Source organism: Phaseolus vulgaris, chromosome 11 (assembly GCF_051622355.1).
Source record: "Phaseolus vulgaris cultivar YP4 chromosome 11, ASM5162235v1, whole genome shotgun sequence".
NCBI classification, from domain to species: Eukaryota; Viridiplantae; Streptophyta; class Magnoliopsida; order Fabales; family Fabaceae; genus Phaseolus; species Phaseolus vulgaris.
In genome coordinates, this window is record NC_143508.1 from 52336651 (window position 1) to 52356329 (window position 19679).

At 35.0% G+C, this 19679-nt stretch overlaps 1 protein-coding gene across 2 annotated transcripts; it reads right to left on the reverse strand.

The window, feature by feature from the left end:
• Nucleotides 1-1754: 1754 nt before the first annotated feature.
• Nucleotides 1755-19294, reverse strand: NRPD1B (nuclear RNA polymerase D1B). Of its 2 annotated transcripts, XM_068620751.2 has the most exons (19): nucleotides 18997-19118; nucleotides 18797-18862; nucleotides 17567-17671; nucleotides 16949-17075; nucleotides 16754-16869; nucleotides 14331-14384; nucleotides 13630-13800; nucleotides 12969-13127; nucleotides 10741-12621; nucleotides 10463-10638; nucleotides 9206-9281; nucleotides 8480-8604; nucleotides 7573-7712; nucleotides 6584-6858; nucleotides 5692-5865; nucleotides 5469-5609; nucleotides 3086-5148; nucleotides 2608-2722; nucleotides 1755-2317 (listed from the first exon to the last, which is right to left on the reverse strand). In XM_068620751.2, the coding sequence occupies exons 3-19, from the start codon at nucleotides 17645-17647 to the stop codon at nucleotides 2033-2035; spliced, it is 6159 nt and encodes a 2052-aa protein (XP_068476852.1). In that variant the 5' UTR covers nucleotides 17648-17671; nucleotides 18797-18862; nucleotides 18997-19118; the 3' UTR covers nucleotides 1755-2032. The 2 variants fall into 2 exon arrangements, with proteins under 2 accessions (XP_068476852.1, XP_068476808.1); XM_068620707.2 differs by lacking the exon at nucleotides 18797-18862 and having other exon boundaries at nucleotides 18997-19294.
• Between the last annotated feature and the right edge of the window lie 385 nt (nucleotides 19295-19679).

Here is a 19679-nt window from a genome sequence, read left to right on the forward strand (position 1 = left end):
ATTCGGACACTCCTCGCTCGCTCGGTCTACACTTTACTCATTTCTCTCTAAGAGACTTCTACTACTCTCGCTCTCTCACTTCTCCTTCTCGCTAGTTCCGAATTCGGATGGTACCTACAAAATGTATTCCGACGCTCAAGTTAAACTTTGATTCTCAACACTCAGTATTTAGGATTAGATTATTGTGTTCTTGATCCTTTGGGATCCGTGTTTATTTATATAATTATTGTGGGTCCATTGTCGTTAATGGACCTAATAAAAAAAGATTAACAAGAGTTTGGTCATTAATCACTTTCGTTGTCATGATGTTGGTCGGACCGGAGTTGAATCAGGTACCGAGTCAGAATCTCAGTCGTGCAGACTCTACCGTACACATGGGGATTTTGATGTTATATTAGTGGATGGAATTTATTGGATCATGTTAAAAGAAAAAAAAAAAGTGTAATAGGAGCTAGTCTTCAGAAGCATACTGAAATAAGGCTTGAATCATTGCTATGATAATCACATTTAATATTCAAAAGTGTTTCCAACATACTCATCTAGAGAGGAAACTTGTGAAAAATAACAGGAAAAGAATTTATTGAACCAGAACATTATTGTTGACCCTTTGATGAGGCATCGTCAATTCAGAAATTGTTTGCTTTTTTTGTTTTGAAGAAGAATGAAGAAAAGAAAGAAAATCATTCCAAACCACAGTCCAGCTTTTACGGCTATGCCTTTTCTGCAATTACGTAGACAAATACTAACATCACTGCCTCAAATTTGACTTGTATCAATTTCACTTAATAAGAAGGAATCTCAGAAAGAGTGTGTTAGTGTGGCTTGCAATTTTTAAGTTATAAAGCAACCCGAAATGACATCAAAATACTTCCGAAACATAATCCGAAACCTTTGTACACTATTCTGAAATTCAAATTCCTAACCAAAAACTCGTTCTTTCAAATGACAATTTTGGGCAACATTTGCGAACAAAGAAATTGAACACAAGTTTTTCACTGTTTTCAGATGTGTGAAAATTGTAAGGGATGCCATGAGACTCGATACTGGTGTACACATCATCAGGGTAAGAAAAAAAATGGAAGAGCTTTGTCTTAAACTAACAAACTATGTACATTGATACGGCCACCGATAGTGTAAACTGATATGACGTATAATTTTTAAAATTAGAAATACTAATATAAAAATATGTATATAAAATTAGAATTAGAATGCTGTCGATTAATATGAAAATCCGTATAATTTTTAAAATTAAAATACGGTAACATGAATCTATATATTATATAATTTTGAATTATATAAATTAATAATAAAAATTTATATACATGTTTTAATTTTTTACTAATAAGAAAACGTGTTTAAAAAAATTATTTCTTATTTTTATAATCATAATAAAATTTTATATAATAAATTTTTGAATTTTTAAAATATTAATATATATTTTTTTTAAATTATATTAGAACCGTACTAGAATTATAAAAAATTATCATAAATCTAACAAATATTTTTTTAATTACAGATACATGTATTGCAATATTTTTTTAATTACAGATACATGTATTGCAAGTATCTTACGAATATCGATATTATCCATACGTGTATTGCAAGTGGAATATTTAGATAATTAAATTTCCAAGAAAATATGACAGTGCGGTTGACAGGAATGAGCAGTGAAAAAGTAATTCCCACCTTCTAGCAAGACCTCTAAAAACAGATACCAAATAACTGGAATGCTAAAAAGAGTACACCAGCCAGAATTTGAATCATGAAACTATAACAAGCATGCCATTTTCATATCGGTGTTTCAGACAATGGCAGAAAGCCACGTTTCAAAAAATCATCACATCATGTGCTGTAATCATTAAAACAAAATATTAACATCTGCACAAAGATGGGAGCTATCATGATTCACGCGCTAAAAAAATTACCATCTAACTGCCACCAAAAACGTCAGGAAAATTGGCCACCTATGGGAAACTATTCAGTGGCCTTAACTACGCCGCTTCTGTACAATATTATGGACAAAAAGTCTAATCTACTCATTGGTTTCCACAGGGCCGGGTGTTGAGGTCTGGTCAGCCGGTGTAGCCGCTTCGTCTCGCGGTGGCATTGCAGTCTGGTCCCCCCTTGGGGTTGCAGTTTGCTCCGCCCTATTACGGGGTTTCCGAAAATATTTGCCGAAGAAGGATTCGGCAAGTTCTGGATACTTCTTTCTTATCCAGTTATCCAAGCATTTCCGGTAGGAAAAATCTTCTCTTCGACCATCTTTCAAAACAACATAGAAGCATCTGCTATCCTGAAAACTGCTGTGTTTGTTAACCTGTTGCAAGAAATACTCCCCACATTAGACACAAGAATAGATAAAGGTAGACAATAATAATTTGAAGTTTCAACTTCCATCGCAACCAGTAATCCAAGAATGGATACATAGATCACGTATTGCATGTATGAAAACTGATACATACGCAAGGAAATAGAGAAACCAAATTACCATCTTTCAGTACCAGAACCCAGGAAGTTTTGGAAAGTAACTAACTTATCTAAGTTGATATTGATCATAATCTTATAAACGTGAATGAAAGAGTCAATGTAAACAGAGTTAGATGATACCATGACATAGTCAATTCCAGCACCCATTTTGGTGTCTTTATCTGGGTGGTGCTCGAAGACATTCTCAAGTACGAAAAGTTGATCATCAGCAGCCAGTGGGTCCCCATCGTTGTACCTTCAAGAGGAATTTATTAATAAAAATCAATGCTCCAGCGTATGATACAAAACCCATAACGGAGGGAAAACATCAGGAAAGCACCCAAGGGTAGGGTAGAGAGTACAGCTAACACTAGTTTAATAAGGAGCAAAAAACAAAGTAATAATAATGGTGTCTTGTTCATACCAAAAATAACTACCAGAAAATTTGTGATGGAAGGATAAAAACGGTAGAGCAGATGCAAAGGTTCAAATTGCAACTTGCAATTCAGTGTAGGGAGGGGTTGTATTATTACAGGAAAGGCAGATAATATCATGATTTGTTCTAGCTCGCCAAGTCATTATATTGGGGAGTTAGTATTTACTGCAACAAGTAACTTACCCCTGTTGTTGCATGATTCGTCTGATAGACTGCATAATAGGTTCGATCTCCTTCAGCACATCCTGTTCCTCAGAAGAGTATAAGTCCAATCTCTGTCCGGGTGTTCTAGGTGGGCGATTCCTATTTTTCCAGTCACCACTATTTGAGCCCCGACCTTGTGAACCTTCAAAGCGATTTTTCTTAAAAGATTCTCTGCCTTGCTTACCCCACTGAAAACCTTTCTCACTGTCTGAATTAGCTGAAGCAATATGTGATTCCCATCCCCGAGAACTTGAATTTTGATTTGACTGATTATGGGAATCCCATGATTGACTTCCAGAGGAGTTGGGTTTTCCCCAAGAGGCATTGCCAACTTTTGATTCAGATTTCAAATTACCTGAGTTCCAAGAATCCTCTTGGAGCTTTTCCGACCCACCGTCTGCTGTTTCAACTTTATTTCTTGCCCACTCATCTACTTCAGTTTTTGTCAAACCTGTTTTGTTTGCACCCCAAGCACCTGACCCAGAATTGTCTTTCTGGGTAACATCATCTTTCAACTTACCTGAGCCCCAAGAATCTTCCTGAACAGTTTCACATCCACCAGCTGGTATTTCCGATTTATTCCTTCCCCAGCCAGCCCATTCATTAGATGTTGTGTTAGTTTGATCTTTTCTACTTCCACCCCAAGAACCAGACACAGAGGTGTCTACTTGGGTAACATCTTTCCTCGTACCAGAGCCCCAAGAATCCTGCACATTTTCAGATCCACCAGCTGGTATTTCAGACTTATTCTTCCCCCGGCCAGACCATTCATTAGATTTTGATTTTGTCTGACCTGTGCTGTTTGCACCCCAGGCATCAGACCCAGAATTATCATTTTGGGTAACATCATCTTTCAATTTACCTGAGCCCCAAGAATCTTCTTGTACATTTTCAGAACCACCAGCAGGTATTTCCAATTTATTCCTTCCCCAGCCAGACCATTCATTAGATTTTGTCTTTGTCTGATCTCTTCTGTTTCCACCCCAAGCACCAGACCCAGAATTGTCTTTTTCAGTAACATCATCTCCCAATTTACCTGAGCCCCAAGAATCTTCTTGCACATTTTCAGATGCACCAGCTGGTATTTCGGCTTTATTGCTTCCCCGGCCAGACCATTCATTAGATTTTGCTTTTGTCTGATCTCTTCTATTTCCACCCCAACCAGATGCAGAGTTGTCTACTTGGGTAACACCATCTTTCCACTTATCAGATCCCCAAGAACCCTGCACATTTTCAGATCCACCAGCTGGTATTTCAGACTTATTCTTTCCCCAGCCAGACCATTCATTAGATTGTGTTTTTGTCTGATCTACGTTTGCACCCCAAGCACCAGATGTCACATTGCCTTCTTGGGTAACATCTTTCCTCCCACCAGAGCCCCAAGAGTCTTGCATATTTTCAGATCCACCAGCTAATATTTCAGAATTATTGTTTCCCCAGCTAGACCATTCATTAGATTTTGTTTTTGCCTGATCTGTTTTGTTTGCACCCCAAGCACCAGACCCAAAATTATCTTTTTGGGTAACATCTTTGGTTTTACCCGAGCCCCATGAACCTTCAACCTTCTCAGATCCACCAGCTTGAATTTCAGACTTTTTACTTCCCCAGGCAGACCATTCATTAGATTTAGTATTTGTATGACCAGTTGTATTTGTATTCCAAGCACTAGACTTAGAAGAGTCTTCTTGTGTGACAGTTTTCCCCCAAGAACTCTCCTGGGCACGGTCGGATCTTCCTTCATTTGTTTCAGCTTTGTTACTTACCCAACCAGACCAACCATTGGTTTTTGATTCGGTCTGACTTGAATTTACATCCCAACCATTGGATGTTGAATTATTTAGTACCTCAGGATTCTCTTCAAAGACAGCTTCAAAACCAGAGTTACGTGGTGGGGACATTTCCAAATCCAAATTTTCTTCTTCCAGCAAATCATCAATATCTTCACCCAAACAAGCATCAGTTTCTTCTTCCCTGTCAGTGCGGCCTTTAACCATGTGAAGAAAACTGTAAACATCCATCCCTTCAATTTCACTTGATCGTATCTGCAAAAAAACAAATGTCAATATTCATAAAATGCTTGTCCAGAACTCCAATTATTAAAAACAAACTTAAGAGAAAAGAAACTTGCATTTATTATTCTGAGATTTGTACAAGTTATAAGCTTCTGTTTACAGCAACTATATATAAATTACAGAAGCTCATCTAACTTTATTGGATCAGTTATAACAACCTGACAGTGACAGCTGAAACAAACAACTCTAAGAGACTGCAATACATAATTATGGTTGTAACTAACTAACCAACTAATTGATAAAAGGAGTTATACACTCACAAATATTAAATCTGAGTATGATCAGAATACCTTATTTGCATCCCAAACAATATCAAATTTTGATCCTGTGCCAACAGCCACAGGTTTACCCCAGGAACAGGATGCAACAATGCTTGACAGAGAGTCAGTATGACATTTCTCAGCAGCTCGCTCAAAACACTTTTTAGGTGTCTGCATAGTAACATTCACAAGTAAGAATAATAATAACCTGATATATCTCCTGATTACAACAATTAACAAGGTAGCAGCTTACAAAGAGTGTCGCATCTGTGAATGGTACTTGAATATTTAGTTGTCGAGACAGGGCTTTATATCCACCTGTATTAAACCCAACCATGTTCCCGCCACATGTCATACTACTAGCTAACAAAATTAGATGCTCTCTAAGAACACCTTTTGCCACCATTTTCACAGATGCTGCAACACGCTGCAGGAAGGAATAGATTGATAAGATGGGTAAAAAAGATTAACTAATGGGGGCCACTAAACATTAGATAATGATAAAATCTTTCATCAAACAAGTTCACAATAAAACACCCTAAAGATATGAACATCAGACTCCAATACATACAGAAGGGCAAAAATTGCATATCACCAAAAAATCTAACAATGTAGTTTGATTTCCAACTGATTGTTTTCCTAATACTATAATTAAATAAGATAGAAATAAATTCAGTTTGCTCTGTGAATTGGGTCTTTAGTTTAAGGTGCAGCCCATTTGATGCCGTCAGCTAGCTCAGACATCTATATGTAGATGATCCCATTCATTACAATAATTTATCATTTATAACTTTTATTTTCTGGATATGGGCTTTTAGTTACTAAAGAAAAATTCTACTGAATCTGATATAGGATTTCAGTGCTAAAGCAACATGTCTAGGCACCAAATTCTCAAACTAAAAAAAATATCTCTTCTGAGTGTGTTCACATCTGACCTGACCAAAGAAAATACCTCAAGATTTGGACACCAAAGAGATAGTGGCAAAAGGAACACTGCCAAAAGTCTAAGAAATTACAAACGTTGTGAATCACACAACACCCACCCTGCCCCACAAAAATACCTAGAGAGAGTGTAACAAAAAGTGAGGAAATATCCTCAAGACAATCATAGAGAAAATAATTAAACATAATTCAATACAACTCACCTGAATCGCTTGATCAAAAGTGCATGATATCCCCAATAATTCTTGAGTTTGCTTAATAGCATAAGGGATTGAACGCCTGGTATCAATCAAATGAAGAACAGGAAGGCAGGAATCAAGTACAATCCTCCAAGCATCACCACTCTGTTTGACTACTTCCTTCTCAAGAATAATATCCAGTGCCAGTTCACCAGTGGAAGATTTATAAGGGTTTCGGACCCATGTGTTTGTATCCGGAGTAACCCAAATTATACTTGCAGAGCTAATGCGTGGGTCTCCTATTTATTAGTAAAAGGTAAGTCAGAAACATTACTAAGATAGAAATATGTGATCCAAGTAATATATGCAGTCAAAATTATGAATGCAACACAACTTACGACAGACCACAGATAAAAATTGACGGCCAACATATTTAAACAAGAAATAAACATTTGAGAGAAAATCACATCTGAAAAAATTTAGTCTTTAGATTGTGAAACATTAGCATGTGGAAAGGATAGATATGGCCAATGAATTTGAATGCAGGGCAAGTCCTCTACAAAATAATTTGTCCTTTCTGCAAAAGCCAATGGGGATATGAGAGAAACTAGCCTGTAGTAATTTTAGTGCTTGAAGATAATGGTTAAGAACTTACAAAATCTATCTTCCAAGAACACCACTATGGTTTCATGATTCAAGGAAATTGTCTAGTGCATAAGTTACTTATTTGAAATGGGCCAATGGATATAAAACTTTGGTGTTTGATATTCTGTTTCATGAACAACAATATTAATGTATTGAACCTTGGAGTCTTCATGAAGTTGTGGATTTGAATTGTACAGAATTTAGTATTGTATCAATAATTTACCAAATAACTAGAATAAGACTACAGGACCATTAAGTTAGCGAATTGTGGCACATTTTATCCTATTTCTAGGTATCCTTTTTTCTTTTCCACCCTCCCTACAAAACCCTAGATTTAATGATCAAAGAAATGATTGTAAGGAAAATACCTTGGATTATTGTTTCTAACAGAACAGGACAGATTTTTTCAGATAGGATCTTTACAGTGTAATCAAATTCATTATTACGATCCTCAACCCAAACGAATGTTAAACACGGAGCAGCAGGATGTGAAGAGGAGCAAGACTCACTGCCAAGATGGAACACAGATCAGAAAGCGAAATAGATTAACAAATAAACTTCAACAGTCAGAAAACAGAGTACTTGATTGCAATGATGTATAAAGGAAGTGACATAAAAAAGCTTCTATCTTCCTTTTTTCGGTTCTTTATTTAGATCATCAACCTTGTTGAAATGTGCATGAGAAAAATATAACACTATCGAATGTATATTCAAAATTAAGGAAATTTTCAACATTCCGAAATGGACTTTAATAAAAACCTATAAGAAAAGAAGAAACATGCAAGATACCATCAAGGTAGAAATTTATTGACTGTTCCCTCTTTTGGAAATAGTACTTAACTGTAAAAAAACATTGATTGCTACAACCTCAGGGAATTTAAAAGCCCTGTCACTCCACAACACTCCATAACACCCATTTTAAATCAAATCCTCCATATTGATTTCCTCATCAAACCTCGGTAACTAGACTAGACAAGAATTTGGCCTCTCTAATACCACCCCTCTTTATTAATTTTGGGTCTAACAGGTTATTAAAATGAGAATAATATATTAAAAAAATACAAAAGCACCACAGCATTTCACATCAATATATTTTCAAGATACCATTTATACCACATTTTAAAGGAGAATGTAATTCTGTTCTTTTGAAAGAAAATAAAAGTGAACCTCGAGCTACCACTCATATTGCAAGCAACAGATTACTTCTGGAAAGGATAAATATTTAAAATTGGAAGACCGAATATCAAATGCAAAAGGAAAGAACTGAGGATAAACCTATACGATAATTCAGTCCTCTTCAAAAATTGATTAGCTTTCTTTCTTGGACTAAAGGATTTTAGTCTTTCCAAGCATTTCTGAAAAACGTGGGCCATGCTGATCTTCAGCTCCTCTAACATCATCTGTTCAAAAGGATATCGTTAGTTATTTAAAACATAATAAAACAACAATAGTAATTATCATTACCAATATATGATTAACTCAACTTACAAAGTATTCTTGTATGATTAAAACTCCAGAGGTATGAAAAAATGTTCAATCACATTTATTTATTAAGTTTTGTTAAAATTACAGGAGGGTATAGGGAGAGGATAGAGTCAAGAACAGACAGAAAGTAGAATATGATGTGATTTGTTACAGTACAATGATGATGTGTTCATTAACCCTAAAGCACAAGCCTTGCATTGCATATACTAATCACAATCCTGACCAAGGAATAAATCATATATTTGGATGGAAAGTAAGCAGATAATTCTAAGAGATAATTTGTGATGAACAAAAGTGTTATAAGATACAATATATATATATATATATATATATATATATAATTGGATACTCTAGAGAGTTCGAAGACACTCTAAGATATGATCAATACTTATTGGACATTTTCATATATTCTAACAAGTTTCATATGTTAAAGGGAACATTTTTGGCATTTTTGTCATGAAAGTAGGTAGTAATGTGTAACTATAATCAAATTGAATGGAAAGGAAATAGAATAACCTCGTCCAGATAAATATGACCAACAAGTCCAGCATCAGTTTCAGAATTTCCCTTTTGAATTCGCTGTTCTTGATATCTGCATACAGGAAACAAGACCCCAAAAAGTTAAACTAAAATAATTTTTTCAATAATATAAAATAGGCTTAAATAAGTTTTTAGTCTCTGTAAAATTGTGAGTTTTTCTTTTGGTCCCTATAAAAAAATTTCTGTTCTTCATCCATATAAAATTTGAAAGAATTAGTCCATACAAATGTGTGAATTTTGGCTTTAGTTCCTGTAAAATACTTTTCTTTGATGTTCATCCCTCAAAAATTTAAAACCACAATTATTAGTACTTAATATTCATTTTAGATAAATAATTTATTTTATGGATCTTAAGAGTTTTTTTGAGATGCCAAATGCTCACATTACTTGAGATAAATAAAAGTGACAATATACTTTTAAGGCTCGAAAACACCTCTTATGATCTCATATTTATAGAATTCTGATACAATGAGTAGAGGGAAGGGCAAAGATCAACTAGAGACAATGATTCAGCTCATAGGTACAACATATAGCAGTTTTCTTATACAACTACTTACAACCTATACTAAATACCTACTTTACACTCCCCCTCCAGCTGGAGCATACAAATTATATGTACCAAGATTAGAACAAATAAATTCAATCAAAGAAGACTGAGAGGTTCTAATACCAACTTAAGATAAATAAAAGAGACAATATATTTTGAGGGCTTGAAAACACCTCCCTTATGATTGAATTCTGATACAATGAGTAGAGGGAAGAGCAAAACATCAAGAGTCAGAACTAAAGACCAAGATACAGCTCATAGGTACAGCATATAGCAGTTTTCCAATACAACTCCCTACTACCTATATTAAATACCTATTCTAACAATATCATATCATAATATATGCATCACTCAGAAGGTCACATGAGCTTTTGTTCAACACAATTAACTAGTGTCATAAAATACTAGGGATCAAAACTATTGATTTTCAATTTTAGAGAGACCAAAAACAAAGAAAATTTTTACAGGGACCGAAATCAAAACTCACTCATTTTGGAAGGAAAAACAATATATTTAAGCCTATAAAATATCACAACTTAGCCAAATAACACAAAGACTACGGTTTACCCCAAACAAAATCAGTACAAGATTAACAGTAGATAAATACAAACTGTATACTTGATACTATTTAACCAAAGCATATGTAGACTAAGATTAAAAGGTGCAGTATTAAAAGAGAAACTTACTCAATAACAAACTCCACTGCTGCATCCTTAAGATTGACTTTTCTCAATTGATCTTTAACTTTATATGCCGCATTTTCCCGGCAATAATTCCCTCCACAATCACAGTCATTCAAGTACAAAATAACACGCCGATCAACAGGTTCATTCCTAAAATTGACCTTGCATAGTAATATTTCCTGCAGATAAAATGGGTCAATAAAAAGTTCAGGGAAAATCATTTATTGAGATATTAAAACTTAAAAGCATATTTCCTTCATTCACTACAAGGAAATGTTTACCTTCATCAACTCCCATGAGGAATTGCTATTGGGACTAGCATCAAGGACAGCCTTGTAAGCAGGATTTGACATAGCAGTTGCAGCTAAGACACCTACAGGCTCACCAGCAGGGAATAGGTGCTCAGTTTTTTCTAATCCATATTCAAACTGGATAATGGAATTACTGCAAATATTTCTGACAGTTCCATCATAACAGATAACAACATCTCGCAGAATGGCCATCAAATTCTTGAAGAGTGTTCCTGGTTCAGATAATCCCCTTGAAGAACGCACCATTACTTCCCTTGTTGAAATTGAATGCACCATCTCTTCATATGGATCCAAACCATTAAAAAAAGACCCTTTGAGCAATCCATACTCAGCAGAGGGATAACCATCCCCGTCATAACAACACTTCACATGAAAATGAGATGCTACATCTTCTACCAATCCTTTTGAATAGAATCTTCCCCTGTCAAATAGTTGCTGCCCTAAGAAACCAATCTGCTGAACAACCTTATCAATTGCAGATTTACTCTTTGAATCAATTAAATCTCCTAGTTTAGTTGACTTTAGAGCAAAATTAATAACAGGATGCTCAATATCACGAATAAGCTTCTCCAATTGTTGCGCCACCAGCTCGTTGTAAATGGACCTCAGCTGATGCAACAGAGAAGACACTTTTCCTATGCTTCTGCTTATAATTCTTTTGGTTGCCCTAGATATTGAAAAATCTTGCAGGCTAACACTAAACCCATCAGCAAATATACTTTCCGTCAAAAAAGGCTGCAATACATCAAAGAACTTTAGTGCCTCCTTCGGACCCTTACTAAAGAAAATTGAGGCTGCTATTTCATTTATTGTTGCAGGCAAAACGTCCCTATTGAAATCAAATTCTAAGATTTCACTCTGCCTAATCAAATACCGTCCCCCAGAGCAATCAAAACACAAAGGTAGAGCACACTGTAACATTTGGATGGAAGTCCAATAAGAATCACCAGAACTGGCCTTGATCAAACCAGGTCGACCCAAAGGTAAAAGAAACATCGCCAATTGATTAGCTGCCGCTCTATCAAAAAAACATCTCTTCACCAACATCTTCAGTGACAACAACGAATCTGTGCTTAACTGTAGATTCAAATTACCACTGTGAGAACTGAGCAGTTGATTCTCCACAGAAAATAGCTCCACAACTTCTGCTTTGGCAGCAAGTGACTGTGGATAAAACAGATGGACACAGTCACCATCAAAATCAGCTCCAAGTGGTCCACAAATTAAAGGATTTATTTTCACAGTGTGGTCGTCATGGATATAAACAAAAAGTGCCTGTAAAGAGTGTTTGTGTGTTGTAGGGGGTCTATTAATGAAGACGATATCCCCATCCATAATCCTCCGATGCACTATCTGACCAGGCTTCAGATATATGTGACCCTTTGAACCCTCTCTAAGCGAAAAAGTTGATACACCTTCCTTGTAGGTCAGGCACAGATTTTCATCAACTAATTTCTGCAAATAACTTATGTTATGGATGTTAACTCTCTCCTCAAATGTTATTCGTTGGGCAACTTCAACCGGAATTCCTACTTCATTTATTCTTTTATAACAATCTCCGGTTATCACATTCCGGGAGGAAAAACCTGAACCTTTTCTTATAAATAAAGTCCGCATTTTCTCTAGCCATGCTTTAGTTGATGATGCATTAAGCTCTTTATTGACCCCAAAACGTGTTTCTGTATCACGTGCTGCCTTAGAAGTGCCCCTAATTTGAAAATACTGCTCAACCACTGACTGCAGATCATTTGCTTCCACATGATGAGACTCAAAATTTGGTTCTCCAGATCTAGAACTTTTAATGATTTCAACCTTCCTGAGCAATTTTCTGAGAATTGTCATGGAAGGATCCTACAAAGCAACAAAAGCATCACTTACAAATGCACTATACTAAAGACAAAATCGAACTCAAAAACCAAGATATGAATACTCAGGTTAGAAAACAAAGCAAGATCCAAAAATATGTGCAATTTAATTCATAATAAACTCTGAATGGACTTTAGTAACTATACATGTAATCATGGTTCAGAATTTTAGCGTAGAGCAATTATCAAGTGTGGTTTAAAATCCTAAGGCAGTTTATCTGCTCTGGCAAATTATGATAACAAATTTAACTATTACAGAAAATAGAATTGAGCATACTAAATCACATAACTAGAGAGACGTCTACTGACACAAAAATATGTTCATTTTCTCACCGAAGACATGACACTGATGCCGTCTGAAACTTCTGGCACAGACAAGCAATTAGGTGGCACCGGAAGATGCTTGAAAACATATCCATCTTGAGGAAAATACCCTTTTCCAGCAAGCTTTTTTTTGGTTTCTATTGGAATTCTCTTAATAATTTCCATTGCCTGAAACATTTTAAAATCAAAATGTTAACCAAAAGGCAAATAACCAATTTCAGTAGAAAGAGCTAATGAATTAAAATATTTAAAGAAAAAATAGCACACACCAATTAGCCCAGAACCCTCAATTATAGACCATTGTAAAAGCAAATCAAAAACATTTTTGGAGGCAAATTCAAACATTTAGAATATGCAAATACCAAATTTTGTGGTGTAAAGAAGAAAATCCTTTAATATCAAAATATGATCTTTGAGGCAATGGATAATGCCAAATCCAACAATTTCTCACTTTTGGAGGATGACTATTTCTATACCGCTGCATGATATTTTAAAGACAAATCATCACGTACCAAAACATTGAGAGAAAACATACAAAGGCCTCATACAATGAGGAAGTACATAAAATAGGTGCATTGAAAAACAAATCATTGATTGACAAGTGTCAACATATCTGCAAACAAGTAAAAGAAGCCATTTGAACAGTAAAGTAACAAAAGTAGAAACCAACCTCGCAAGGAAGTAAGGCTCGAGTGTGATCACCCTCATAGCGATAGCCATATTTTTCTAAAAAACCCCAAAAATCAGGATGCATCTTGGATTTGGATACCTTGAGTGCCAGATAACAAGCCCCGTCACTTGTTTTAACCTCCCTTATAGAAATTTGAGCAGCATTAATCTCCTAAAGGTTAAAAATAAATACCATGAACCTTGGAAATGAATTTTTACAAAGACAGCAGATTCCAATCCACAACAAATTAGCAACAATAGTAAAACCAAAATTAGCCAAATCGGATAAGAAACAACTAATTGAAGCATTAATTGTGAGCTAAGATGATTACACAGCAAACCAAATCAGAGCATAATGCACATATATGTAAACCATGGAAAAGAGCGGGGAAAATGAAAAACAAAACAATGCACATCAGAAATCAAAAAGAAAAAGAATCCAGTCTCCTTAAACGTTCTTCAGATGAGAACATAGAGTTAGCAAAACATGTGAGGTTCCACAAGTATCAGGAGGAGTTCATGACAAAAATCATAAAATTCTACCAACAACAAAAAATATATACAAACACGTTAAAATTAGAATAATATATATACAAACACATATATGAAAAAATCAATAAGAAACAATACTAGAAACTATTTCAGAGCTGTATATCCATATACTTATTGTGAAATGAAATTGTGTGCTTTGTTCATACTAACCTCACAACAAGGAGATACTAATCTCTGTGCCAAACCACTGCCTGACGCTGAAAGCTGAAAGATTGTGAACCAGTAAGATCAAGCACACAAAATGGCATTAGACAAAGTTTGTATCCTTGTATTAAATCTAGCAAATAAAATGTGTGATGTCTAGATTACAAAAAACATCAAGACAATAAAATTAACAAATCTCACTCAGGAGCACTTATCTTCAAAATAAAAGAACAAGAATAAGAAAAACAACAAATATGTTTAACTAATTTAACTCTTTACTTATCTGGGATACCAAAAGCAAAATAATTACCCCTATTACATGTTTAGTTCTGAGAAGAATTGGACAGCATTTGAGTAAATTAAGCAGTAGTACTAGGGCCAGCCTGAGTTGCAGCAGATTGAAACAGTTTAACTGGATTGCTTAAATTTCTTGATCTGAACTTCTTGAGCTACGAACAGTGATTCAATCTCATCAAACAAGAATAGTTCCGGCTAGTTGATGATGAGAGAGAAGTAATCGATCACTCCAACTAAGAGAAAGGCACAGATAGATCATTGCAACCAGAAAAGTAGATATAGATCAAGCTTCCACGCACAAAACCCACCAGTTCCAATCGGAGAGGAAGACAGATTGCAATGGCATTGTAGGACTTACTAACAATGGGTGAAAGCAATGTGCTACTAGCACTGGTTTTACTTTCTGTGAAGAAAACATTGTCTGCCCAAGTCAGCGACAGTTTCCCATCACAGTTTCCTCTGGTGATAGCTAGATCTAGAGCGTCTCTTCGAGTGATAGCAAACCCCACCAGTCCCAAAGGTAGAAACTACCTCACGTGTCTCAAGCGTTTGTTGCTCCTTTATCATGCATCTCAAATGTGTCACCCACGCGTCAACTTTCAACCACCGAATGTTGCACTGTGTTCTAGCCACTAGAGTGACGTCGCGATACCACGGTTCCCTAACTTTTGTACATCCCATGTTTGTTTCATTCATTATATCTCAAAGTTTATGCTCTCAGCCAGAGCCATCAAATGCGTCTTCTTGGGATATTCACACCTTCAAAAAGGATATGAATAATACACTCCTAATACTTAGAGGTCCTACATGTATGCCATTGTCACCTTTTTTAATAGACTCCTTTCTTCCCATTTCTACACAGGATGTTCATTTAGTCCAAAGTCCTATCTATGTCATTCATTTGTATTCTAAGATACCTCAAAAAGACTCCAAAGGACAAAGTCTTTCATATGAAGATAAAGAGAATACACAAATCTCAGTATTATGTTGTTAATTAGGTAGGATCTCATATGGACCAACACTCAACTACATGATATTGTGTTTTCATTTGAGGAAATATTATTTCCTAGAAAAGCAAGTGTTATCTGAGTCTTTCAAAACCTATCCTAGTCAAGTTTGTTGGGCTTATCATGCCATCGGCTTTCAGGTTCCCCCCCAGTGTCACGCTCAACATGTCTAGTCATCAGCGTGAAGGGTTGTTAGAGATCCCACATCAATGAGATATGGAAAAATTAATATCTATATACGTTGGAGCAAACCTCACCTTCCTAAGTTAGTTTTCTTAGATTCAGTTAAGCTTAAATACCACTTTCTTAAGAGCAAGAAACAAAATGCCCAATCAACTACAAAAGTTGAACATAAGACAATGGCACCTCTCACTTGTGAACTTGTGTGGGTAAAACAGTTCCTCCAATAACTAAAACTATGAGATTCAGCAAATGAAGTTGTATTATGATAATCAAACAACTCTCCATATTGTTTCTAATCTTGTGTTCAATGAGAGGACCAAATGCATGGAAATTAACTATCATTTTATTGAAGAAAAGTAGTTTCCCAAGGAAATGCGTACTAAGTTTGTTGGGTCCAAATATCAACTTGCAAATGTGTGAACAAAATCCTTGAGGGCGCCTCAGATTTAATTTATTTATTCCAAGCTCGGTACATATAATTTGTATGCTCCAACTTGAAGAGGAGTGTTAGAATAGGCTAAAAACAAACTTAGAATAAGTTTTATTAAAAAGTTGTTTTGAGTTGTACTTATTTGTACCTAGGGTCCTAGAGGTGCATTTACTTTTTTCTACTTTTTTCTCTCTTTCACTATATCTTATATTAATCTATAGTTTCTATATAAATAAGAATCTAAGAGAGACTAGTAAAAGCTCTCCAAAATATTTTCTCCTCTCTTTCTATTTTTCTAAAGTCATAAAGAGAGGTGGAAAATAAAAAAAATAAACTCTGAAAGGCAAATGACCTATTTATAGTTATTTTAAATCAAACATATGGGTAAAAAATGTTAAAACCCAATCATATCATTAAAATCGCTACTAGACCTTGTATTACTAGTTAATTCATACAAGCTAGACAAACATACAAAAGATGAAGAATGCGACTCTTATTCTCTTTGGCAATACCTTGGTTTTCCGCATTTTCAAGCAGTTTAAACAGACGAGGCTCAGCAACCGTTTCAACTCACTGATATGACTAGGATGATATATTGGAACTGGTAGCTCAATATATCCAAAGTGACCTGAAAAGTAATATCAAATTTCCTTATTTGAAATTCATCCTTTTACCAATAAAAAAGGAAGTACAAGAAAAGAACAAACCTTCACATTTTCCTGCTTCAGAAGTACCACAGGATTCACATCTGCCAAATTCAAGGGGTAGCCCAAGGAAGGGATTTGACAGCTGACTAGCATGACTAATTGAAGAGTCACTAATCGATGCCGTACACTAAAGAAGGCAAAAGAAGACAATTTACCAACAAAGAGATCAAAGCTAATCAAATACTAAATAGGCCATAACACACTTTTATATTGAAAAAAAATGATTAAATTTTCCGAATAGAACTATTTATTTAAAACAGTATATATATATATATATGTGTGTGTGTGTGTGTGTATGTAGGTCAGCTAACGTCTTATACTTAAATAAAAGCAGACCATACATCTGTAACAACATGAATAAATTTCAAGAAATATCAATAACAAAAATAATTGTCCAAACAAGGTCCTTAAAGGAACCCATCACAGAACACTAGAGAAATCTAGCAAGAATTTCCCAAATCCCAAGCTAGCCATCATTCATCCTTGGTATTGCCATTGATCATAACAAAATTGTCCAAACTTAATACAGGATTATCTCATATGAATTAATTAATAAAGAGATGATGACTGACTGTTACAAAGACCTCAACTGAGAAATTGAATGTGTTTTGAGCTTACAATTTCCTGGCGTGTAGCCATACCAAATTTGACTCCAACAACCATCCCATCTAAAACACTTGAGGGAGGATTCTCTTCCATTACTTTTGCAGTCAATTACAGTGCCTGATGACAGAAACCTTGAAGTTGCAGTCATTACTTATAAACCATAGAATTATAGAGGAAAAGTAATTAAACAATCAACAAAATAGAAAATTAATAGAAAGATAACACAACATAACTTCAAAGAAACACTATAGCATGTGTTCCCTTTACACACGCTCTCCTGAATCTAGCATGTAAAACAGGTCTGTGTAGTCCGCACAGAATTAAAAATATCAGGCATGTCAATAACAACTGACCACCATGAATGTCCTAAGGGATTACTAGATATCACAATTTGCTTGGCAAAATTAGATATTTATAAATATCAACTTGTCAATCAACCTATCAAATAAGTGATGCTTCCATTCTTACTTGGAAGTTCTATGACCTTGAAGTACTCCCATGTAAAAACAACCAATTATGTCAAAGTCAATCCTCAACCAATTCCCATCAAGGCACTAGTAAATAAAACAGAGAGATCACGCTGAATCGTGTGTCTAACTGTCTACCACCTATACTAGGAAGTGTTAAATACTTACACGATATAAGTTACAATCAGAATTTACAACCACAACTACAGCAGTAATTATAATTAGTATGGCCCAAAAAGTACGTATTAGTGTGATATCATTAAATAGCTTTCATACATATAAATTCACTAATGCACTTCCACTTCACTAAAGAAAACAGTCATCTAGAATCCCTCTAATCCATGCAAGCTTAAAATCATCTAACCCAACCAAAATCATTCCAACTCAAAAAATTAAAATATCTAACACAACTCCTTGAACGGGTTAAAAAAGCTCCCACCGGCCACCGCTTCATTCTTATATACTTACACAAAACTTGTTTCACCAAAAAAAACTCTAACTAGCTTCCATTTCAACATGTAAGATAGACTAAAAATTTTAACAAAAGAAAAAAAGTGGTTGATAACAGATTCAAATTCCAAGAGAACCAAAACCAATGAATAAATAAAACACAAAAAATATGCTCCCTAAAAATGAAGACCTTCTAAGAAACAGAGCATGTCAACCTAAAACCCAACCACACTCACAACAAAAACAAACATACAAAATAAAAGCAAACAAAAAAACATAAACATAAACAAAAATCATGATCCTTCCTCTTCGACCTGTTTCTTACCTCATAAACAAAACAAAAGCAGTTCAATTCGAGCGTTTCGCACAGCTAAACGCAAAACCTTAAACCCTAGAATATGCACAGGAAACTGCAAACTTAAAAACACGAGCAAATAACACAATCGAAGCCGAAAACAACAAAGAGAAAGAAACGCATTGCATGAAACGAAAATGCAGACCAGCGGAAACACGGAATCGAAGTACCTCGTCTCGTGAAACCGATCTCTCACGAAGAGAGGGTTTCACAAAGCAGAAAGAAATAAGGAACAAAGGAAGAGAGAAAACTGAGAAATGAAAAACCGCGAGAGTGAGTGTGAGAGTGAGACTGTGACATGAAATAAGCATGAAACTAATTTTAATTTTTCTCAGTTTAATTTATTTATTTTATGTTTATTAAATTTCATTTGTATTCAATAAATAGTTTAATTTTATTTTAGTACTAATTTTATTTCACTATGTTTTGCGCAAGTGCATAGAGAGAGAGGGAGTGTGTTATTTTACTGAAGAGACAGTGTTGGAAACTGGATTTTGAGGAGCGAGGTTTTGACTTAAAATGACAAATTTACCCATATTGACTCGTTCCTTCTGCTCTGAGTTGAATGTAGAATTGGGGTATTATTGGGATTTCATTGCAGTTGGTTAAAGTGAACTGGCACACGCAAAATTCGCGTGCTGTGCTTCGGCAACTCTGTCACTTCCTTAATGAATGAAATTAACCGTGGTTAAAGAAATTTTACCTGAGTTAATTAAAATGGTTAGTAACACTATTTTGACCAAATGTTCATAAACATACACTATATTACAATTAGATAAATTTGATAGAGAAATACTTTTTTATTAAAACTGAGTAATTTTATAATTATACTGTGTTACATTATAGTTTTAAT